This window comes from Vanessa tameamea, chromosome 16 (genome assembly GCF_037043105.1).
Source record: "Vanessa tameamea isolate UH-Manoa-2023 chromosome 16, ilVanTame1 primary haplotype, whole genome shotgun sequence".
Lineage (NCBI taxonomy): Eukaryota > Metazoa > Arthropoda > Insecta > Lepidoptera > Nymphalidae > Vanessa > Vanessa tameamea.
Window position 1 is genome coordinate 10,218,518 of NC_087324.1, and position 25,530 is coordinate 10,244,047.

Sequence of the window (25,530 nt, forward strand, 5' to 3'; positions counted from 1 at the left end):
TAAAGTTTTAACCAAATTATATTACATATAAAATAAAGCTACGTATTGATAAAATGCCAATAACAGTTCATTGTTACGAAGTATAATAAAAATACTGGTATATTTCAATATAATGAGTTTTTTTGAATTACTAACTACCATTCCACCTCATGCCATACTATTATTAATTATCTACTGTTCGCCGTAGACCACGCTAATAACATTTTTTTTTCTTTTAATTGGTAGGCAGACGGGCAAATGGGTGGCCCTGACTGTAAGTGGTCACCACATGGCCATAGACATAACTATATATAGGTTACCGTTTTAATAATAATCTTTTGTTCTCAAAAGTAATTTTTTAATAATGAAGTGATGATTTGATTTTTATTTTTTCATGTTTGTGGCTCCATCAGAATATTTAGTATTTTCTTTTGATTTTTTTGCAGTATTCAAATAAATCTACTACGATAAAAGTAAAATTGTAAACCAATGCTTTCTCTAATAATGAAGCACTATACTTGAATTGTTTATTGGTTGATGTAATATAAAATTACAAGACTTTTTTAAATAATGTTTTTCTCGGAACTTAAATCAGACAGCGCAAATTCTTCTCTATGAATTTTATTCTTGATATTTTGCTACTTATTTCTAGCAAACTCCACGATAAAACAAGAACTAGTTATTTTATCTAGAAATTTTCTGTTGGTTACATTAGTGACAATACAAAGAGATTTAATTCTAACATAAACATTTCGAATTCCAATGAAATCCAGAGTACAGTCAGTTTTATAAATTAAAACACCTATTATTCAAATATTTACAAAAACTGTTTACAATGTATGACATTGCAAAGAGATGATAAAAAGGTAATTGTCAGTCTTACATTTTATTTAAAAGAAGTATACTTCCTGGAGCACTAAAAGGTCCGAGCCGTGATCTAATATCAACAGCTCTAACTGCAAAATAATATTTATATCCTGCCATAAACTGAGTCAATGTACATGCCATAGGCAAAGGTAGAGCTTTGACATCACCAATTTTTTTCCATAAAGCTGTGCTAGGGGGTGATGATGTTTCTTGATAAGCATATAACTGATAACTAGCTATTTCTTCTTGGTTCTCTTCTTGATACCCATCTATTTTCCATGATATTACAATTCCATTTTCTACTTTTGACAATTTGAGTTCTGGTGCCGGTGGTAAAGCTTTCCAATTTGGAGGTTGATACTGCTTCATAGAGTCTGGTAAAGGTGCAGGGTGCCTTGTTATTCTTGTCATTCTCACTGCATTCGTATTTGGATTAGGTTTTGGCAAAATATTCGGAACTCTGTGTCGAGGGCCTAAGAGAAGAAAATTTAATGATAATTTTTGTTTTTAAAAACACTACATAAAACTACAGATCTTTATATTTATTAATTAATAATAAAAGTATATTCATAATTCTATACTAAATACATTAATGTACAAAATTCTTACCTTGAGGTGCAATGGGTTTGAGCATGATAGTCTGACCAGGTCTAACTTGATTTTGTGAACCACTAATAGGAATATATACTTTTCGGGGACTACTAATATTTGTACCAAATGGTTGTCTCTGTGGAGCCAGTAAGTTTTGTGGAGATACTAATCTTACTGGAGGATTCACATTCCTTTGCAGTACTTTTGAAGGTGGCTCATCATCTGTTAAATCAACTGTTACCGAGTTGCCCTGTTGCATTTTACTATGAGGTCTTTTTTCTGGTTTCGGTGTTGGGGGTGAATTCCTTATACCATTAGGTAATGTGGTAGTCACTGGAGATTTTGATGAATTAATTGTGATAGGTGTCTGAAGTTTGTTATTGCTTGCATTATTCACTGCTGGAACTAGTCTAGGCACAGGAATTTGTTGAGTATTATTAGGATTTGTTTGCGTTTTAAGAGTTTTAGGACTTTGATTTAATTGGTTCTTAACTTTGTTTGTAGTGTTATTACAAATTGCATTGTTTTGTGCAGCATTAGACGATAATACAGATTTTCTCCGTACAGCTATTTTATCTGTCATAAACACCTGCATACCAACAGATCGTGTTATCTTAAGTGGAGTAATTGGAACATCTGATTTTTTCTTCTGTTCTTCTTGGACAGATTTTAAAACTACTTGCAGATCTCTATTTTGCTTTGTAAGCAGCATAGCTTTCTTCTTATATTCTTCAATATTTTGGCTCAATGTTTTAAGTTGCATTTTTATTTCACTTAAATTACTCCTATCTACAACACTTTCTACAATTTTTAATATACAAAATTCTTCAAGTTCATCTCTTGTCATATCAGCCAAGTTCTTTTTGCATGTTTTAAGAAAATTAACAGATAATAATGGTTTTTGTATTGGTTTGTTTTCTAAGGTTTTCTCATCTTCTTTCGTTTTATTTAAATCAGACTCTGCAATATTTGCATTGTCTTGATTTACGTTCAATGTTTCTGTAAAAAAAAAGTACTTATAAGTATCACTATGAAATTTACTATTACAAAATCTCAAAATCGTAAGTGTAACTCTGTCTGTCTGTTACTTATTCACGGCCAAACCCAGTGGTTTTATCAATATCGGCTCAATAAGCAAATTTGAATAAATTTGGTCTGAAGTAAGCCTAAACCCCCAGGAAGGACATAGGCTTCTTTTTTATGTCCAAGACCAGACATCCAACTCCTATAACGCGAGCGAAGCCACGTCAACAACTAGTATTTAATAAATTGAGAAGTATACTTAATTATAAAAATATAAATAACGTATTACCTTTATTTTCTATAGGTTCTGTATGCAATTCATCTGTATTAAGTTTCTCATCAGATTCTTTTACATCAATTTTGGTTTCAACTGCTTTTTCTGGATTGTTCTTTTCATCCTTAACATTCATTTCTTCATCAATCAACATGATATCATCATCATCTTCTATATTAATACATTGTTTTTCATCAGGACTCGGTAATTTATTTTGAGATTCTTTTTCTATAGTTTCTTCCTCTTCATCCGACAATATATCTAAAGTGTTTGACAATTTACATATAAGTGAAAGCTTTTTTGTACTTTTAATATTGTTATTGGTGTTTTTATTTTCTATTTCTTCCTGTTCATTAGCCTTATCATTATTTACATTTGTATCCTTTGTATTCTTAAGCATTTCCTTAGATTCTACTTCATTATTTTCTGTAGTGGGTATAACACTAGATGAATCAGAAGTTAGGTCTGGGACATCAATGATATCATCTTGTGAAATACAGTCATGATTGCTGTGTTCATCATCAGACTCATTATCTGTAAGTTGGGTAGTGATATTATTACTTTCTTCATTTGATGATGTATTTGATTTTTCCTCTTCACCGGTTACTTCCTGTTCTGACAATGTAATACATTCTTCCTCTTTCTCATCTGAAATACTGATTACTTCTCCATTTAAGACTGTATCATCTTTTACTTCTTTATTGTTATCTGACTCCTTTTCATTTGGAACAAGGTCATCATTGGTTTCTTCCAATCCCGTGTCCACTTCCTCTGCTATATTCTCTGTGTTATTACTTGTTATATTTTCCTCCTCCTCCTGATTCTTTCCATTAACATTATTACATTCCTCTTCACTTAATTGTAGATCAGTCTCTTTCTCTTTGTCATGTTTCACCATAACACTGTCACTATTTTCTGGCTCTTCATCTTCTATTATAATATTAGAGATTATATCATCATCTTGTTTTTGTTTACAACATTCCTCAGACAAATCAGTGGCACTAGTATTTTCAATACAATCATTTTTACTTGAATCATTAAGGCATTCGCTAGAAATATTTTTACTATCATTAATTGTGTCTTCATTGGTTTTAAAATCTTCATTTTCGTTTAACTCTTCCACAATATTTTCCTTAACACAATCTTCATTTATATTGGGAATTTCATCACCTACTTTTTCTGCTATGGTCTTGTTACTAAATTTTTCATCTAAGGATTCCTGTTCAATTGCTGACATCTTCCTTTGAATGTCTATATCTGTTTTAGTGTTTAAAATTAATTGCATTGTTCAGCATTTCCCAACACTTAATTGTGCAAATTATCCGTATATTCTGAAATGAGAACAAAATATAATTATTAAAAATCTAAATATTTATATACTTTTATTGAAGGTTATTATAGTGTTGCTAAAACAGACAAAGTATGTAAAAAAATACTGACACTTTCTATCCCAGACACTAATATTTTCATAATCATAGTTTTTTTGTAATTGGTAATTTGTGTGAAGTTATTATTTAATTAGTAATTTACAATACTAACTTAGACTTCATCTGTACCTACATAAGCTTATACATATATAAACTGTCTGTGTGGCCTTTTTTATTGTACCTAATCTCAAACTTTTGAATTAGAATTTTATAACGTTTAACATTTGTTAAACATCAAACGTTTAACGTTGTTGACTTTTTAAATGTCTAATCTCGATTTGAGCAAAGGCATTCACTTTAATAAATTCAGTTGCAGTAGTAATCTATAGACGATAGGGGTGGCGATAATATTATTTATCAAATTAATAATACATATACAGTAAGAGATGTATATACTATTTCAATAAAAAATTATTTATAAAATATTTCACGAGTAACAATAACAATAGAAGAAATTACAAAAAAAATAATATTAAATTTTAAACGCAAGGCACCGATCGATGCGAATGTTGTTCAATGCATTACACGTTCTTAGTAATTTATATAGATTATATATACAATAAAACACAAGTCCGATTACAGAAATAAAAAAAATATATAAATTTTTAAACTAACTTTTAGTTTTTAGATTACTTTATCTGCAAACACATTATAAAATACAGAATACAGATACATAATAGACGATATGTGCAATGAAAGTCAAACTTCGCGGCGCCGTGAATATTTATAAAACTAAATTTATACCGTTTCTTCCGTCATAGTCTAAAAAAAACACCAAAGATGTTGCTTTTTTTAAACAAAACGTACGGACAACTCGTATAATAATGCATAACAATAAAACAATCGACATCAAAAGTATCTCTGATATGTTCATATTACCTAACCTAACTTACTAATTTAGCTTCTTAGGATATTAACATATTTATCATAATCGGTTTACGACAAATTTCACACTCAAAGAGAGTACCTAATTATTTATAATAACATATACTTTATATTTCGGTCCTAGGAATACTAAAGTCAAAGTTGTGGAAAAAATTATATCAATATTTAAATCCTTGTAAAGATAACTAATAAAAAATCTAGATTGATTTACATAATAAAATCGTATTAAAAATCCATATTAGTATGTCTTTATCAAAATCAAGATGGCGGCCACCTGGCAGAAAATGCAGCGAGTACAAGAATAAATTCCGTATCCACTAGTCTACAGCTGTATTCTGATCGTCAATCTTTCGGCAACGTAACTGATAGAGCTTGGCATTTCATATTCACAAGATAAAAATTAGCATGAGTGAAAGAGACAACAGGCATAAAAAACAAGGTCTATTCCACACAAGACCGGTACGGTCTCATAACAAAAGTGGAAGATACGAACAAAATTAAATAACAAATAATAAATTGATAAAAAAACCGCTATTTAACAAAAAGTTTCAGTCGGTTTACTAAACATAAAATTCGTTTTTTTTTAATTTAACAAAATTGATATTTTGTTTTTAAAATTCAAATTATAAAATTAATATTTCATTCCAAATTTGTAATAAAAACTGATAGTTAAACAAATTTAGTAAAAAAATTTTTTTTTTTTTATGAATTATAAAAAATATAATTTAATATAAACATGAATGTAAAAAAGAAATATAAATAATATAATATTTCTTTCACTGTTAGTTATATAACAACAATAATATATTCTTACAATCACCCACCTATTAAGTAAAACAGAGAATCCAGAAAAAAGAAGAACGAACAAGAAGATTCGATATTCGCGAAATACAAGCGCACTGAATCGCGACTTGAACGGCACTAACGAGCAGAAGGAGAGAGAAGAAAATGGCGGCCGACAATGTGGCGACACAACTCGTGGCGAGACTAGGAACTAATAAATACAGTGCAAAGATAGTATAGAGGCAACGGTGCTAGCGTTCGTAAATATCATAATCTCTACGGAAGCGAGACACTCATAGCGTTCTCCAACATAACAGAAAGAGCCAACGAATGGTCGATTACGTAGCTCAAATTGACGTATTTGGCGTGTAAACTACTCTATGTTATAACCACTAAGCGGCTACCTCAGGTGATATCTACATTCACATATTACCGTGATCTCATTCTCTTGTATTCTACTATTTTAACAATGTAATCTCTATGATTATTTATAAATAATTTTTTACAAAATTTTATATTTATTTTACATACTAAAAAAACGGTCTATTGTGTTATTTTTTGGTTTTAATCTACAGAACGTACGTATATTAAATAAAGAAATAGCTATTCAATTAAAATTGTGTATATATTTACACAAAAATAAGTATATAAGTTATTAGTTTTATAATTTATTAAGATCATGCGGCGTTGCCGTTCTGCACAGAACAGCGCACGTCGTGTCGTGTGGGCTGCCTGACTCGTATCCGAAAGTGAACGAACAAAGCCGATCGCTGCCGAGGCTCCACCTAGTCAGGTCAGATGCGATCGTCATCACAAAAATAGACATATTTTATCTGCTATCAAATTAAGGTTCATAATAACGATTAATTGAAAACAAATTGATTTAAATTATAATAATGTCTACCAAGAGTAACTCAAATAGCTACCTATAAACAGGATATATCATACTTATTGATGATTGCAGATATGACTTGGAACATTCTGCTTCACCTACGTCATGACGAAAAAATGTAAATGCAAAATGAAGCGAAAATGAAAAAAATACTGAATTAACCGATCAAGAATAATTACAATACTGGAAGAGCTACAAAATCATTGTGTTTAAAAATGTAGATAAGATAAATGTTGCAATACCAACATTCAATCAAGTATAAGGAGATAGACATATTTGCCTCTGCCCTCTAGACGGAGTCTTTACGAAAAGAACAAAGCCTGATGTTTTCTTCGCACAAACGATTTTAACGCGATATAGAATGGCAACTAATAATATTTAATAAATATGTAAAAAAAAAGGTTACCATATAGTAGTGTCTTCAATTACACTAACAATACGGATGTGATACATCGCCGCATTTTAGTACTGCGTTTAAATTAAATCAAAGTGTAATGCAGCACTGAAAAGCATCATTAATGTTTCAGTCTTAAAGAGAAGTAGTCAGAGTTATCAAAAAGAAGACGGAAAACCTTTGTTCAAACCCTTTTTTTTTGTATTTATTTGAATTTGGAATATTTTTATATTAATGCTAATAATATTTTAGGGCCATAGAATAATGAAAATTGATGGTAGATATTAAAAAAATCGAATAAAATAATTACATTAACTAATAAAAAGGCATTAAAAAAATTGGCACGAGAGAAAGGGAAGGAACAAAATACGTCATTGTACGTACGTAGACTTAGCTCACTAGAAATCAAAATGGCGGGTGATGTAATGAAGGTTAAGCTTTTTTCGCTAAAATCTACTCAAATAAATTACAGTAGGTATGCAGTGTAGCTAAAGTAGATAATATAAATATTAATTATTTTAAGCTTATTAGTCATAGTGAGTCAATTTAATATTCATAGTTAAACGACGACTTATATTTTCTAAGTACATATTATATATGTGCCTACATTAAATGCCGAATATTTATGAATTATGTATATATAATATAACCATGTCTAGGTATTAAGAACTAATACTAGTTGATACCTACTATTACATCTTAGTATAAAAAAGACGAGTTTTCGATAAATACACGAATAAATTGAATTCGGCAAACAAGACATCTTGGATATGGTGGACAATGATTCAATATTTTTAGTACCTATCAATGAATCGGGTATCACTTATATCAAAATGTACTAGAAACAGATGCACAAAATATAGTTTGCATTTTTAGATGATATTGTCCATTTTCATAAGGAAATTCTCCATCTTTATTGGCACAGCACAATAAAATTGTGTGTGACCAACCGGGCACGTAATCATATGCCACTTGCCCCAGCAACATCGCCTTTACCGAGTTGGAGACCAAATGCGACGTTGCCGCACTTTCGTTTCGAGAGTCAGATATAGGAACGTCGATTGTTGTTAACTCGTTAGGTTATATAGGTTGTGACATGTGATAATGACAACCTGTCATAAAATATTGGAAATAGTCAATATTTTTCAAGAACCTTTTAAAATAGAAAACATATAACAAGCCAAATAAAACAATATGACATTTGAGCTAATTCTCAGGTCAATAAACTGTTCCTAAAGATTGTCAGATTATTGCAAATATTGGTATTTTTTTTTTAAATAATTAAAGTAATCCGTTTAAATGACTAAAATAATGTCGTAGTCATTTGATTAACAGTTAGACCATTAAAATTTGGACCAAAATCATAAATTTTGAAGATCTAGGGCATCCAAAGGCAAAATAACTAAACAAAGTGGGTAGACTTGTAGACAATTTTGTACCGTATCAACAGCAAAATAGTAACAGCTAAGGTTGAATACTCCAAAGTCCTGAAATAAAAAGATCACAATGATTAGCGCTTACCAAGACGCGGAAGACTAGAAAGGTCAGCATGTGTAGAATCCTGTATTCTTGAAGTTCAGAAGAAGCCAGAATATTCATCTGAAAACCTCGATCGAAGTATCTCGAAGGAGTGAGGGTGATCGAATGTACAGTCGTGCGCCGTTTCGGGCTTCGGCGCGCTTGGCAAAATTCGCCATTTTGTCGTCGCTTGTTTCATGAGCTAGAGTAGATCAGCGATATGAACCTCTCGCTCTATTCGAATATAAACCAGCAATTATTTGTTTGTTCTACTTACTTCTATATATTGCTACTTCTCTTCTTTGTCTCTAATTCTTTGTGTAAGTGGCGTTTCTTAACAAAATTATTAGTTGCAGTAACAGTTGACAGAATCCAGCTATCGTCAATAGTATTCGAGACAAGTGAATCATTAAAGTAGATTGTAAAAAGTAGAACACATTGCAATTGGTTTGCAATTTTAGAAAATACTAATAGGTACATTGACTAATTATCTATTCTACATGTCAAAATCGATGGCGACGAGAAGGATGATCTTTTATAGATGGTGGTTTCATTATTGAAATAACAAAACGGGTTTTCAAAAATAGGAATTACTTAATATTACAATGGGGTCGGATTGAAATTAGGAATTGTGGATATAAAAATCATTAATTCATTTGACATTTGCTATTAATAACATAAGAACTCACGTAACGCCATCTGTCTTTATTTATTTATACTATTATGACATTTAAGATCAAGCTTAAGTAAGTAGTGCTACATATATCGTATAGAGGACGTAGCAGTAGCCTTGCGTACTGCGCATATTTTCACCCGCGGATAATCAAAGCTAAGAACGAAAGTCCAGGTTTTTTTTAGTATGTTTTATTGCAGTCATAAAGGACCAGGCTTGTGGTATAGGCTTAGGTGGATACATCTTTATGAAAACGGAGAAAGTGAATTTTTAGCCTATTGTCGTAAATTTTTAGACAATATCCAATCATATATACAATAGTTAGGTACCTATTGAAATACATAACAGGTTTGTATTATCGAAATATCAAAATCCACAAAACTGTTTATTTATATTTTATTTTGATTTCGACAGCAACTTGTATTGTTTATTGTATTTTTATTATAAACGTAAATTACTGTATATAATTATTGTATTACTGTATAGAAATAATAGTAATAATAAATTAAATAATAAATAACCATACAGGCATGATATAATATAAAAACACGCCATACAAAAGATTGTCCTGTGCCATTGTATCCAGGACTCTGGCGCTATTACTTCTCTGAACCGCAGGGCTTCTTCTTTGAGCTAACAAGGTAAGCTCCAGCTCGAAGGTCGCTAGAAGTGTGGACAGTTTCTTAGAAAGGTCTTTTATTATTTTTTTGTATATCTGACGACCAAGGAACTTATTTTGCAAAACCCAGCCCCGTAAATTTATTTGTATTATTATTTGCGGTGTTTGAATATTTGGGCAGTTTCAGCGGCAGCAATGGCTTTACGGGACGTGCTCTGGATATGAGATACTGCCAGTGCGTCTATGTCAAGTTGCATCCCACACAAGGACATGTCCCATCGAACATGGTACTATTGTTGCTCCATCAGGTATTGCCATCATTTCTGTATAAACCGTTTGGTTCTAAAGTGGCAGGGATCGATGCTGTGGCCAAGGCACGATGGAATTTATCGTTAAGTTATCCATGGTGATATGCTCGGCCAGCGACAGCTGAGTCCATTGTGTCCGTAATGACATACCGGTTCCACAGGGACCTAAGTCAGACTCGCACTTCTTTAAACCTAAACGAAGGCATATGGGGATAAGTTTCGTTGCCCGATCAAGTGCTTCCCTTAGATTTTTGGAAAGGAAAGACTGAAGTCAGTAGCCTGACTCCTTTTCAGAAGCAGCAAGCAGTCGTGCACGGTTCATATCTGAGGTACACTGGGACGGGAGCAGTCCGTCTGTTATTCTAGCTCGGGGTTAATTCCATAGGCTCTGGCAATCCGTATCTCACGGAAAGACTTCATCAAGCAAAACAAACCACTCCTAGCTGTCTTAGTCTCCAAAATATCCTTCACTACAACGTCAGTCGAACTTGAAAAAAAAGAAACCAGAGGACAAGGAAACCGGGAGCGCCGAATTTCGGACACGATCTTCGACTATGGCATGTGGCAGAAGGAAATTTCCAAATTACTGCACAATAAATCCATAAATTTTGAAGCACATAAACCAATTCTAAATCGATCTGTGACGACATATTCATATAAGTTAATGGTAACGTGTGTCAATCTCAGAAACTAAATTTTCTATCTATAATTTATTAACATATTAATTAATAACATTAAGTGCTTAAATATAAACAAATATTAATTAAAAATAGTTACTGTATAAATCTATAATTTGGTTATCATTTGACAAATGTCAATAATTTACTTTGAAGTATGACATTTCTTTGTTTGACATTAATTCAAATGTAAACAATGAGCTTTTTAAATTAAATTGAGAGATAAACTCTATATAGTAAAGTTCTAGAGAAGATAGATGAAAAATGATTGGTGTTTTAAATTATAGAACATATTTAATGGTACTATAAATACTTCGTTATTATGCATAACTTAGGTTAGATTATTAAAATGCATGTAAGTATTTTATAAGTACTATAAAAATTTATAAATCTTTGTTTTTTAGATTCCACGATGTCGAATAAATCCATTAGTGCAGCGGTTTTACAGCAATGACTTTGAAAAGAAGTTTACTGATTCTCAAAAAGAGAAAATATTGCAGGTTATAAATGAGGATATTATTTCCTTGTCCAGGTTAGTTAAAAAGTATCGATATAATGTACATCAAAAAAACGTTTATATCGTTTTTTTTAACGTTCGATATAAATTATATTCTGAAGCGAATTGTCAACAAATAATAAAGTCGATATTGTTTATAATGGGATCTTTTTACTCAACACACGAGTAGTGTAGATAGGTAGATAGTTATAATCAAGGCGAGGAATAACCAGTTCAGAGAAAAGGCTTTAAAAACATTTGGTCCAAAACAAAAAAGAAGGATTCCTTTTGCCTGATCTTAAAAAAAACTTATTAATAAATTCTAAAATACAAACCTTCCTGCTAAATGGTTTATGTCTGTTACAAATATTTAAAAGTCTTGAGTGTGAAATTAACAGTGCATAAGTGGTGGTAATTTTTAAATTACACTTTTTTTGTATTTCAGGTACGAAATAAGTAAAGTAAGGTTAAAAAAACTTTCAGATTGGCTTGGGAAGAATGGTCAGATACAAACAATATCAGATATAAAAACTGTAGATACCTTCACAGAGAAACTGGCTATGAAGTTATGTAATAGTATATTAGATGGACCAAAGAAAGAAAACAATAACATAAGTAAAAAGATTAAAGGACAAATACTTCAACCATCTTTAAGTGAACGTAAAAGACAGGTATTGAAAAGATATTTTTAAAATATTAAATATTGCTCATTGATTGTTTTTTAAATTGTCCTGTAGTTCCAGTTGTCCATCACAACCTAAGAATTTGTTGCACCAGGCCTAAGGCTTTTTGGTGATGATGTTGTTGTGCTGATGATCTCACTTATGTCCATAATTCGATGGATTAGCAAATCCCATCACCCAGCTGGATTTCACGTGCAGAACAAACAGCTTTCATTTATTGGTTTGACCTGGGATTTAAACCCTCGGACCTTTGGATCTGAGGTGGTCAAAATCCTTTATGAGTGCCTAATATTTAAAAGTTAATTGTGCTGCCAAATATAACAAAAAAATTATCATCTTTATATTACTCAATCCCGTTAATTACATGTAAATTCTTTAAGATAATATACTATCAGTCTGTTTTAATCATTTTTTTTCCATTTTTCTTCTATTGATTAGAAACTGAAGCTTGTTAAAAAAACTTAAAGAAAAAACAGTTGAGAAAATGGTACTAAACTGTTTTGTCTTTGCCTGTTTATAATATACATATGTAGATAAAAACTTGATTAATATTTTTTTCATCATTGTCTGTAGTCTTGCAAATCTGTGTTAGCAGTGTACATAGCTGTCAATTCAGTTTGTTGGGTTCTGATAGATAGAGAAAAGTATGAAGTAAATGAATGGCAATATTACAACATTGAATATCCAAATGCTAAGAAGTTACAAATTACAGACATACTGGATATTGTGAGTATATATGTATTTATTTTTTTTAATTACAGAACTCACTTTGATTTTCTTTATATTTACTTGATGGTTTTGTAATTATTTTTAAGGCCTGGGATATAACCAAGACTCTTCCAGTTGCCGATGTATATGTAATGAAGGCAGAGGCAACAAGTCTGCGAGCATCTGGAAGTGATCCAAATAATCCAAAAGTTCTGGGTGTCAATTTACAGAAAGCACAACTTGTAGCAATGATTGTTGCACTCATCAATGCTAAGAGTAATGATGTTAAATTAAGTAGGTATGTATTAACACTGAAGTCATCATATATAATATAAATTAATGGTAAATTCATCTATATCCTATTCCAATGGCAGGAACAGTAAAGATTTATATGAACAACTGTTATTTTGAATTGAGATGACAAAATAAATTTGATTTTGAATATTGGAAATGTTTTAAGCTAAAACTATATAGGCTATAAGTAACTTAGTGCAAGCATTCTATTATGCTTAATTATAATGTATTGTTTAAGAACTGTTTGTGAGATATGTTGAACAGTGTGTCTGTTTGTTAATTAGTATCCTACTATTGGGATCATGGGACATTTTAAGGTCTTAACTAAATAGATACAAATTTATAAAGTCAAATCTACAACTAAATTGATTATTATCTTATCTTGAAAATAAAAAAAATCATTGTGTGCATAAAATAACTATGGTCAATATAAGAAAAGAAAACTACAACTGAAGTAGCAAAGCTAAATAAATTGCTTTCATCAATTTTAGGAAAGTATGAGGAGGCTAAGTCAAATGTTTGCTCGGTTAAGATATACTATGTTATCACAAAATTCATAATACTAAAGTAATATCTTTTTTTCAGCAGTAGTGAAGAAACATCTCAAGATTTTACACAGAAAGTCTATTTCCTGAGACCGACTCTTCCATATAGGTAAGTAAGGATATTTGTGGTTCTAAATGATGATGTCGTCCTGACCAATTTCGACCACGGCTTCCAGTCTCAAGGAAGATCAACAAAGTGTGTGCGCAAACATTTTGATGGATTGTGAGAGTGAACCTGGCACTCTCATAATCCGTGCTTTCTGAGGCATGGGAGTGTACACTTTCAACTTTCAGACTCCGGGCTGTTATTGAGAATTTTTCTATAGAAAAACCCAATACATTTTTATGAGCCCAACCTGGTTTTTGAACCCAGGACCTCATAATTAGATACTACAGCAACAAGAGTGTCAAACGCGCCATCTATTAAAACAAATAAAAGCCTGTTTATTATGTGACAAACTAGATAGCGCTATAATACCGAATTGTCAGTCGTCCGTTCTAATGAAACACTTTTCTAACTTGTCATAAACAATTGTAGTTATTTAAACAATTTTATAAATAGTCAACAATAGACTTAAATTAAAAGAAAAAACCTTTTTTTTAATTGTGCTAATTATATACAGATAATTATTTACTAAATATGTTTTTAATTATTTTAGGTTATATGGCACATTAGTTGGTAATGAACACGTTTCAACTGAGCAGACTGTTGAAAATTTACTGCAAGAAGCGAATCAAGACAAAACCACCTCTCACGTTAATGTTCCTGAAAATCTAGTTACGATGTTTAGAAATCAAAAAGATTTAAGAAAAGATATGCTGGGCCACTGTTTGTTGTTGGCGCTTACTTTTATGGATATTTGTGTTTATTTGAATAAAGATAGTATAACTAAACTGTTAAAACGTGGCGAATAATTCAGTTATTAATGTTAATAAAATTAGTTTGTAATACATAAGTTTTCTTATTTCCCTTTTTACTAAAATATATACATATAGTCCATTCCAACCACAAGAAGACAGAATCCAAAAAACGACATTTGACATCGATTTGACGCAATATAATTGGTAAAGATTCTTGAATAATTTATTTTATTCCTTATGGATTTACAACGAAACTCTTATGGAAAGTTTGAAAGTAAAATTAAATAGGATATAAATATTTAAGCAGTATAATGTTGTATTATAAATATATCTTTAATATAATAGTCAAGAACTAATATTTATGCACAAAAAATGTAACATACATTACATTACCAGCCTGTAAATTTCCCACTGCTGGGCTAAGGCCTCGTCTCCCTTTGAGGAGAAGTTTTGGAGCATATTCCACGCTGCTCCAATGCGGTTTGGTGGAATACACATGTGGCAGAATTTCGTTGAAATTAGTCTCACGCAGATTTCTTCACGATGTTTTCTTTCACCGCCGAGCACGAGATTAATTATAAACACAAATTATGCACATGAAAATTTTGTGATGCCTGGGTTTGAACCCGAAATCATCGATTAAGATGCACGCGTCCTTACCACTGGGCCATCTCGGCTCTTATGCACAATATAGCTGAAGTATTAGCAAATCGCGTGGCATATATAATTCTATGATTTGTTTATCTTTATTCCTTCTTTAATTGGATCAGAAAAGAGCTATCCGAACTATTTATAATATTAGCTGTTTATTTAAAAAAAGAGCAACTATACGAGTTTCTTGCCGTTTCTTCTCGCTGGAGGCTACTTTCCGAAACGGTGGTAGTATTTTAATATCGACGATTCAAAAACGCTTCATTGTGAAGTTTACTTGAATAAAATTACTTTGATTTGATTTGATCAGAATATAGATTAAAATGATATAACAAGTAGCTTTTTTTTTATTTTGACAGAACTTTCAAAGTTCATATTTGATTTATAACAAGAGTTTTAGCAATTGTAAGACCTTTCTTATACAACATAAACATAAGTTAGGACCTTATAATTACATGCTTTTCTTTACGCTTTATACTAAAATATACTAATCTGTTTTGAATACAAATAAACAAAAATGTTGGCAACATTTGAACTCAATCATTATGGTGGACCTGGTTTAAAATGCAAGATTAGAAACACTAATGCTAACAGGTGGAGTTAAATATAATTTTTTACAAATAAAAAGATCCAAAAAGTTATTTAGTGGTAATGCTTAGGCAACCCCACGTGGGTATTCAATAGTAATAAAGTGAGTGAATTTGGAATCTTGATATCGTGTTCGAAGTCTATTGATTTAAAACATATCAAGAACCATTTATAATCAAGTGCAGAAAATATTACTTATGTAAATATTTATTATAGTATATATTTATATTATATATATTTATTGTTATCTGTGTATTGTGTTAAGATTTTTATATTATGTATGTATTTTATTATGACTTAAATTACTGTACCCTTCCCATATATGTAAATATTATGATCCTCTGCCCAAAGGTTGCCTGGAAGAGATCGCTGCTGAGCGATAAGGCCGCCTGTTGCACCTCATGCAACTTTTTGTTTCAATATTGTAATTTTTAGTTTTAAGTTTGGGTGCAATAAAGTATAAATAAATAAATATTACATTGCTGATTACTTACTTCATGAATATTTGAATACCCACGAAAACTTACTAAAACTAACTTGAATATCGTAATAGTTAGTCGAAAAGCCGCAGGATGGCGCTTGTACCTAGGCGCATTAGTACAATCGCACTTGCATTAATGTCACTTATGTAGCGTTTTATGTATCATTTTTAAAATTAACGGAAAGATTTAAGTTACAATGATTGCAATATCATTATCATCATCAGCAGCCCGTGTTCGTCCACTGCTGGCGATATGTGTTTTCCAGAGCACACCAGTGAGCCCGATTTCGGCTTTTGTTATCCAACTGCCACCAGTATACATATTAGAATATTTTATGTATTGGAATATATAAAGTTATATTATTTTATTAAAAATAGCTTCATTTTTTTTTTATTAGGAATTATAGAGAATTATATAGTTTTGTGTTCGTATTTAATACTATTATTAATTATTCAAAAATAATAATACAATATTTGTTATATTTTAATTGATATATTTTTTCTAATAAAATCGGTAGGTGGAGAAGGAACTGACCCAACTAATTGTAGGTATGCAATTACAAAAGATGAAATATTACTTGCTACAGTTACCTTCTTTTTTTTTTTCTCTTTTCTCTCTGGAAAAACGCATTACGCGCTGCCCCCACGTGATGGAAGGTCGGGAGGGGGGGACTCCCCGGAGCCCTGGACGCCGAGTGCGCCCAGATACGCCGGGTTTACCCACTAAAAAACCAGCGGTACCCTCTCCGTCTTTCGGCGGGCGCCACGGGATCGCTTACGCATGCTACCGTGACGCCCTGACGGTCGGGCCGCCTATGCGGGTCTCCAACACCTAGAGGGGGTTCTCGGGGTTTGCTATAGTTACCTATGGTATGATAAGTTTAATATGTTTTTTGCCATTGCGTATTGTTAACCTGTGTACGACTTGGTACAGCTTTGCCTATGTTGGAATCATTTCCTATTCATTTAATAATTTACCAACGGACTATATTATATATAATTTAACTTATCAGAATATATATCTATTGTCATTGCTATTTATTTTCAGTTTTAATCACAATAATACGATATATATCATACAAACCATAGCTTAGATCGTAAAATATTATATTTAGTAGTAACTACTGAGTTTCTTTCCGGTTCTTCAGGATAGATCACATCTCACAGATCAGTCTAGAATCTAGATAAGACGATCTGGTGGTTACTCTATATTCTTGTGTAATCTAGTATAATCTTCTGTAATGACAAAAGTACTATCCATTTAGGCGACTTGAATAAAGTATATTTAGATTTTAATTATTTATATATTGTAAATAAGAATAAATTCTATAGTTCTTGAAATGCCTATGAGCTAGTAACCAATTAGCGAAGGCTAAATAAAAACCAATTTAATCCTTATTTACTTCTACATATTTCCTACAAAACCAAATAATACAGTTAGTAAATTTTCCATATTTTTTAAAAAAAAATTTATGTCTAAATGATTGAGATTATAAATAAAACTGCCATATATTGCTTCAGTTGGACTAAAAAGTGTTTATTTGATAAAATACAACGAGCTTACTTTTTACAACATTTTACTTCTATTAATGACAAAAAAACAAACAAAACCCTTAATACAATAATAATAATATACATAAATACGATGGTATCAACTTCAAACGTATAATACGTAACTAACATAAATGCAAATCTAGGCAAGATCGTTACAATTCATTTAAAAAATATCTTAATGAAAAAATATATATAATTAAAAAATAACTATTACGAAAATTACATCGACAAGATACAATGCAAAATTCCCTATAGATCACACATACATTTTTGATCTAACCAAAGTCGAATTTTGTATTTAATACTGATATCATTTTGGAAGAACTAGAAAAAATATTTACAATTTTAATTTTAATTTTATATGCCAACGGTAAAATTTTTCGCCTGGATCTTTGTGACCATGTCGCAACCAACTGTTTTAAAGAACTTAATGTATGGAGAAATCAATTAAAAATTGTTTTGAACTGTTGTGTGTAAAAAGTTCGATCTTGTATTCTGGGATTGTCTAAAATCAATTTTATATAGTCTATTTCGGTGTATTTGTATGTAAGAAAATATACTCTATTGTAACATGTGGAGGGACTGACGAGAGAAGATTTTTAGGCCTCCGAAAACTAAATTTAAAACTCGCGTAGTTTATATGCTCCTTATGACATTCAACAAAATATATTACAATTTGCTACAACGAATTAATGAATTTAATTTGCGATTCATTTGTTAATCTGTGATCATAGAAAGGCAAAACTAACGCAAAGTAAATGACAAAAGTAATACGAATGGAAGACGATCATGCTGTGACTTTGATAATGTTCGTATTCGTTCGTAAATTCAAATCAAATCTCGTCAGCCCCATTGGATACATCTGTAGAAACCTAACAACATTGTAAAATTACCAGTCTATTGTTGTATATTATAATAAATATGTACAAGTAATAATATAACAGCACCCATTTCACTGAAACCATATATCGTTGAAGCTACGCCGCCTATTACGCTTTTTATAAAAAAAATCTTTGTAATATATCACGGCTTTATTGTATAAAAATGTATTGTATATTTTGTAAAATCTGTATATCTATTGTACTATTCGGTATAAGTAAACATTTATTGTATTAAATAAGTATTGTAGCAAAAATAAGCTAAATAGGCGACGTATCTTACGAATGTCGAATCTAATAAAATCTGTTAAAAAAACTCAATCCAGACTACAAGATCATATATCTAATATGTTTTATCTTTTATAAAAAATTCAACAACTCTTATTTTATCGTGGAACTGTTTCAACAAGTCTCTATTGTGATAGAAATTAATTATTTTTAATAATATATGTATGTGACAGCGGTTGGCGAGTGTGGCAGTGTAAGCTTGACGCAGGTTGCACCCGATTTATAAAATTATAGGCCATCCATGTTGGCTACCAATTATTCGTGGACCTACATTTAAATCTACGCAAATAATAATAAAAGTTTTTTTTTAAATACACAAAATAACGCTGAAATAAACGTGTATTGCACTAATCCGGAATAATTCCTTTTAAAACTATGCTGTGCAGATAACCAGAAGTCCAAACTATAATCGATAAACAAGCGAAACAGATTATAAAACGCTATAATACATAAAACTACTTTAAAAATGGAAGACGATTAAATAATTCGTAGCCAACTATCAAAAAAAAAAATACATTCCATATATTTCACTACGTGTGGTTGGTACAATTATATAATATAATATTGTATATAATTGAAATTACATTCGATTTAATAATCGACAAAACCACGTGATAAAATGTGCTTAATTTAAAAAATATTCCGCCATGTTGAAATACCCAAACTCGCAAAATAGACTCTCGATGAAAGGGTGGGTAAAAATTAAAACTTATTCTATATATTTGTTATTGCTGATGTTAATGACATAAACCATTTTTATATCTGCATGCAGTTTTATATACAAATATAATTATTGAAAATAAAAATTATATCGAATAAGATGAGTGATTGAATATTAAATTTCTAAATGCAGGATTAAAAATGGCTGCATTCAATGGAAACCAATCCTTATTATTAGGCTGCTTGTGTTACAGTTTTATATAATATTTCGTTTTATCCGAAAGATTGGTACTAAGATGTATCAGCAGCGGCACTTTAAATATTTTTTACTATTAAAAAATAAACGCTACAAAAACTTCGGAAACGAATTCTTAATTTTACATTTGCCAAATCTTACAGTAATAGATTTTCAATGCCTGAGATCACTAATAAATGCATTTTAATTATTTCGAAGGAAATTTAACTAGCCGGCCACCATTTTACACCTTACATTATATTATTTTTTGAATGAAAATATTTAAAGATCACTCGAAACTATATTTTAATTTGATTGGATTTTATGATCTTTTCTTATATTTTAAGTAATAAATATCATCATTAATATTATGGCGGCCAACTAGTTTTAAAACAACATCTCGCTACTAATGCGTTCCAAGTCATATATTCTTAACTAAATTAAGCTTAGCACTGGTTATTTTTACTTAAACATTGTATTTAATACAATTGACGCTCTCTTGATAATATAATAAGTATTTATGCAAAGTATAATTTCACAATGCAATCTTATTCTCTCCTTTTTATCGTTAACAACTTAAAATAAGTATACAAATAATTGGGTATCACTCGACTATATTAAAATGTTAAATTGCGTAAAGTTTGAAGAAGTTTTTAAAATATTACATTTTATTAAGCAGGTTTATATAGAAAATTAATGGAATTTAATTCCTTGTTAAATAAACAGATTAGCGATGAAAATACGATATAACAGAACCGCTGTTATTAAAACTTGAACGCCTTTTAAAGTAGGCGTTCGGAGTTGTAAATAAACAATACGTACTTTAACGCTAGGAACATGGTACGAACCTAACTAAACGTCAGTGGAATCGGCTGTAGCATAATATAAGATAAGCTAATTTTAAAGCAAATGAAAAATGATCGAGCTCTCGACAAAAAAAAAATCGGACGGCAGATACGTAATTCAACACAGCAAATTTTATTTTCTCGAATGCAGTCTTTGACTGACGTCAACTGCCAACTATTTTTTTGATTCTGTTTTTATCGATTTAAAAAAATACCATTTTAAATTTTGCTACAGAATAAGACTGTCACTGACAGGAATAACTCAAGCTCTTAACAAGTAGTATTATAAGAAAAGCAAAACCGTGCTCTCTAATACGTATTATACAAAAAAATTAATGATACATAAATGACATATAAACTAAGGCAAATAACGGTAGGTATACATACACGAGTAATTGAGCAAAACGTAACGAAACAGTGAGCAATATTAACAGAACAGTTTGGATTAAGAATTTTCATAAAAGTCGTGACATTCATTCTTAAATACCTATTCTGGTTTTTAAGGTTAATGTAATGATTTGATAATGACAATTGCCCGTTACAAGTCATATTTTTATTAGAAACCAGAATAAGATTTTTTGAGCTAGCAACACTGCCTGTTTTGTGATATGTATTTACAATAACCACGCTGAAAAATTAACGTCACTAGAACCATTAAATCAACGTACCCTATTTTATGAGACACATGAAAAGTTGCGAAAAATTGACCATATTTTAATATTGTTTAAATCAATTTTCCACCACTCGTCTCTCGTAACTTATAAAAACCTGTTTCTCAAGATACTTAGGTACTTAGCACGTTGCAATACGACACTATAATTTAAGTCTATTCCACATTTACCTTTAATAATATTGTTTGTAATAAATGTATAAAATATCATCTTTAATCTCTGTATACTTAATCACTTTTGTTTATATTTAAAAATTAAATCCATTTGTATCGGTATAAAAATCTAATAAGTATAAATTTGAGGTTATTTCACGGCTATGGCACTGTATTGTATGTTTGTATTCAAACTTGCTACGGCCCGAGCGCCGCTCCCGACGGCTATAACAGAAATATTAACCGTAAACTGTATAAAAATACTTATAGCTATTATTGTTAAGGCTGCTGTATTGTTGTAGGTATAATTAAAATATTTAAGGTTCAATTTTTTTTATCTGACCGCGTCGTAAGTGGCTGTTATACTCGTGGAAGTTATCATTTTTTTGTCATAGATTATTTATAAATCAGATATTTTTATAAGCTGGTAAACTTTTTATAAAGATGGCCTTCGACGAATACAAGTTGTACGCGGTCAGAGAATAAAATCTACCTTTTAGAACTCATCCTAGACTATTGTATGTGTACACCTCGGGAGCGGTACACGGGTCCTTAGGAGGATCACATTCAATGCTGTGGAAAATTCTAGTCACGGAAGATAACTGTTGTCAAATTTTCTTCGAGAGTGGTGTTTTTTTCATTTGTAAACCTCCAAAAGTTTGATAGGAAACTCAATCAGAAACAAAAGTATGACGGTATCGCTGTCCAGTTTTAAAGCCAACTTTTTTTTTAGATATTCATCCGATAAGCTGAGATGAGATATTCAGATAAACAGTTAATTTAAAATAAAAATAAACTCAAACGTTAATTCAAGTCAAAGTATTTCACATTTACTAATCAACTTTATAGGTAAGAAATAATAATCAATAAATAATCAATCGGTCAGTTAAATTACAAATTATGGCAGGCGGTGAAAAAGTTGGCCTTCAAAACTGTCCAGCATCAAATTTTTTCATAACTGTCCAATGCGATAATTTGTCAAGAATTTAATTCACAGAATCCACTTAAAATAATATTGCGTTGATCACTTTGTTTAGTGACAAATCATAATTTTTCCGAGTGTGACTCCAATAATCCCACTTGCACTATATTACACTACTAGTTAATACGTAACATTCCTTATGCGGTAGGAAAACGAAACCATCACAATAATATCGTAAAATAAGCTATATAAGTCGTCTATAGATACAAACAGAGATGATAAAACGTTTAAGGGTCCGTCGAAATATCCTAATACCGTATCACAGTTTATAGTCACTGAGACTCGACGAAGGAGTGATTAACAACGACGTTTCAAGTACCATAACAAAGCTGATATATTAGATATATCACCACTTCGATCAAAAATTATAATATTATACTGTCATCTGCATTGAAATAAATGTGGAGTTCTAAGTCTAACTGTATCTATTGTGGACGCGACGTGACCGAGCTCTCGGTCGGTACCAAGATACTTCAACGGCTTTACAAATTCATATATATCTTTAATCTTCTTAAATATTAAGTTTATTTCGCGATGAATGGTGGTCGAATTGCTTGGTAATTCGAAAGACAGTAGTCTAAGCTAAAATTAAGTAAAACGTTTCTCTGGCATACCATCCTTCCGAAGCCATCATCATCATCATCATATTTCCACATCACACACATTACCTAAATGGTAAAATTCGCTAATCTCACTCTTGTGATTACTTTATCGAATCAGTCAAGCACGCACCGGCGCAGGCGCACGGTCGGCTGTAAACAAGTTTAAAAATTTCGATTTATCGAGGAATAAAAAGGTTTGGCAATTTGAGTCGATTTAAAAATTAAAAATAATATAGAAACGAAGAGGAACGAAAAGGTTAATTCAAAACTTCCGATCGACTCAAAAAGGGATTCACAATCACGTTTCGTCAAAGTACACGAATTACATGCTAAGTGAGCGACATAGACGCCTATCCTACCTAGCTATCACAGTCCTTTCTCAGTCTGACCCTTTCCACTTCCACGTAAATGCATCTCAAATTGTCATATCGTTGAAAAAACTGGTAACAACCTATACTAGGCCTATTAAGTATGCTGATGGAAAAAAAATCAAAAGTTACGTTATTTGGCACCTACAATGTCACGTGATACGTACATTTAAACTCATCTACTTCAACAGTAAATGCATCCATTAAAAGTAACAGAATATTTTGTAAGTACTAATAAACAAATATGTATTGATGGCAAAAGGTAACCTACGTTTTTGGTTCGTATTCTTGCTTCGTAGCTGTCGTTAATTTTAAACATTTTTCTCTGCAAGAAATTTTATTTAATTTTGGCTCAAATTTTTACGCGAAAATTTATTAACTAGATTAGAACTTAAATGAAATTTTGAGCATCGTTTATACAATTTCCACACCTCTGCCAGATATTTTACCCTAACATTCCTAAATAAAGTTAACATAATATCTAAAAAAATATGTATACATATATTTATTACAAATAGGCACAACTATGTACCGAAGCATTCATCGCGAAATACTTGTTGTAATGTGGTAAAAGAGCAAATCTTATTTCTTTATATTTCAACGAAGACTTTTTAAATCTAATCTCTGGTTCGATCCGCTTAGATATTGACGGACGTTTCGACCGTATCGACAGAAGAATCACCGAGAAACCTAACTCTTACGTGGTAACTTAATATTACGGGGCAAAAATGCTATCTATACTCGCTTTTTTGAACGGTAACACTATTAATGGTGTGCATACTCTTTAACTGTACATTCGCGACAGACCTTCGATAGAGTATAAAGATATCGGTTATTTACAGATCGAAGCGTGTTTTACAGCGATCCGATAACGATTACATTTCAATCTCATAAGCTCGCACGGGCGAGTCGTATACTTAAGTTTCCGCAACCGAACGGAACGCACGTCACGTGCCGCCGGTCGAGGCCGGCTCTCCTAGTTGTAGAGGCGATCGGCGATGTAGAGGTCGTGGTGCGGAGTGTGCGGCGCGTGCGGCGTGTGCGGCGGCGGGGGCGCGGGCGGCCACCGCGGCGGCGCGGGTCACTGCGCGGGCAGGCACGCCACGGCCGAGCCCGGACCTACGGCCGGCTTGAACTCGGTCGCGCTCGTCGCAGGGAACTGCTGGAACGGCGGCGCGTAGCACTGCGGGAAGTACAACTCCGGTTTCACGACAGCCGCCGCGGGCGGCAGCGGCCTCGGAGTCTTAGCGTCGGCCCGTCGCGCCTTCGCCGCATGCGGGTTCATGTGGTTGTCGATGTGTTTTTTGACTTCCGGTTCCGTAGCGAACCGTCGCCGGCAATTTGGCATCGGGCAACAGAATGGTCGATCGCCCTGGTGGGTGCGTGTGTGTTGATCGAGTATCGCCTTTTGCCTGAAATCTTTTCCACACTGTGTACATTTGTACGGCTTCTCTCCTGTATGTATGCGGAGATGCTGATTCAGTATTGTCCGTTGCCGGAAAAATCGGGGACAATATACACACCCATAAGGTTTTTCATTTGTGTGAATGCGCAGATGTTGCGTTAGATGTGACTGCTGACGGAAACGCTTACCACACTCCGGACACGGGTATGGCCGTGATTCTATATGAATGCAGCCATGTTGAAGCAACGTTGACTTTTGTTTGAATTCCTTTTGGCAAATTGGACAGCGCACATAAAGGGGCATCGCTCGACCACCTAACACGTCCGGCAGTTTCCCACCTTTTAGATATTGAAGTGAAAGACTGGAACCGAAGACGGCATGGTTAAGGCCCTTAGTATCTTTGAAGTAAGCGGGGTATTGTGCCGTATCACCTGGCGAGAAGCAAGATCCTCGTTGTTCACCATTCTGCCCATCCGTGTCTCCATAGGTCGACTGCACTTCCTCCTTGTTCTCATCAGGAGGGAACGGAACATCTTGAGGCCACAACGTCGGCGTCGTCCCGTTCTTGAAGATTAGGTGCGGTGAAACGTCTGCAAAAATTGAACATTTTGGTCAGTTACGAGTCCGATTCGTCCACGAAAGGATTATCGACGAGTGGGTTAATCGAACTGAG

At 32.2% G+C, this 25,530-nt stretch overlaps 3 protein-coding genes across 5 annotated transcripts in view; 1 reads left to right on the top strand and 2 right to left on the bottom strand.

Moving 5' to 3' along the window:
- Nucleotides 1–584: 584 nt before the first annotated feature.
- On the bottom strand, nucleotides 585–6,021 carry LOC113395477 (activating transcription factor 7-interacting protein 1). 2 transcript variants are annotated; one of them, XM_026633065.2, is made up of 4 exons: nucleotides 5,871–6,021; nucleotides 2,750–4,065; nucleotides 1,456–2,436; nucleotides 585–1,319 (listed from the first exon to the last, which is right to left on the bottom strand). In XM_026633065.2, the coding sequence occupies exons 2-4, from the start codon at nucleotides 4,017–4,019 to the stop codon at nucleotides 859–861; spliced, it is 2,712 nt and encodes a 903-aa protein (XP_026488850.2). In that variant the 5' UTR covers nucleotides 4,020–4,065; nucleotides 5,871–6,021; the 3' UTR covers nucleotides 585–858. The 2 variants fall into 2 exon arrangements, with proteins under 2 accessions (XP_026488850.2, XP_026488866.2); XM_026633081.2 differs by lacking the exon at nucleotides 5,871–6,021 and adding an exon at nucleotides 5,321–5,412.
- A 5,054-nt stretch (nucleotides 6,022–11,075) lies between these two features.
- LOC113395572 (uncharacterized) lies at nucleotides 11,076–14,592 on the top strand. Its single transcript, XM_026633191.2, has 7 exons — nucleotides 11,076–11,210; nucleotides 11,315–11,442; nucleotides 11,852–12,077; nucleotides 12,663–12,815; nucleotides 12,905–13,095; nucleotides 13,677–13,745; nucleotides 14,296–14,592. The coding sequence occupies exons 1-7, from the start codon at nucleotides 11,175–11,177 to the stop codon at nucleotides 14,549–14,551; spliced, it is 1,059 nt and encodes a 352-aa protein (XP_026488976.2). The 5' UTR covers nucleotides 11,076–11,174; the 3' UTR covers nucleotides 14,552–14,592.
- A 3,137-nt stretch (nucleotides 14,593–17,729) lies between these two features.
- The window catches only part of LOC113395460 (zinc finger protein 774), a 42,719-nt gene continuing 34,918 nt past the window's right edge, over nucleotides 17,730–25,530 (bottom strand). For both annotated transcript variants that reach the window (XM_064217363.1, XM_064217362.1), the window contains exon 3: nucleotides 17,730–25,447. In XM_064217363.1, the coding sequence (XP_064073433.1) occupies nucleotides 24,534–25,447 (914 nt within the window). In that variant the 3' untranslated portion in view covers nucleotides 17,730–24,533. The remainder of the gene's footprint in view (nucleotides 25,448–25,530) is intronic.

Excerpts from the sequence above, each read along its gene's own strand:
- LOC113395477 (XM_026633065.2), bottom strand. The coding sequence starts at position 4,019 with ATGCAATTAATTTTAAACACTAAAACAGATATAGACATTCAAAGGAAG. Across the intron at positions 2,437-2,749 it reads AGAACCTATAGAAAATAAAG|AAACATTGAACGTAAATCAA; the intron begins GTAATACGTTAT and ends TTTTTTTTACAG. Across the intron at positions 1,320-1,455 it reads CAAACCCATTGCACCTCAAG|GCCCTCGACACAGAGTTCCG; the intron begins GTAAGAATTTTG and ends TTCTTCTCTTAG.
- LOC113395572 (XM_026633191.2), top strand. The coding sequence starts at position 11,175 with ATGATTGGTGTTTTAAATTATAGAACATATTTAATG. Across the intron at positions 13,096-13,676 it reads AATGATGTTAAATTAAGTAG|CAGTAGTGAAGAAACATCTC; the intron begins GTATGTATTAAC and ends TCTTTTTTTCAG. Across the intron at positions 13,746-14,295 it reads AGACCGACTCTTCCATATAG|GTTATATGGCACATTAGTTG; the intron begins GTAAGTAAGGAT and ends TAATTATTTTAG.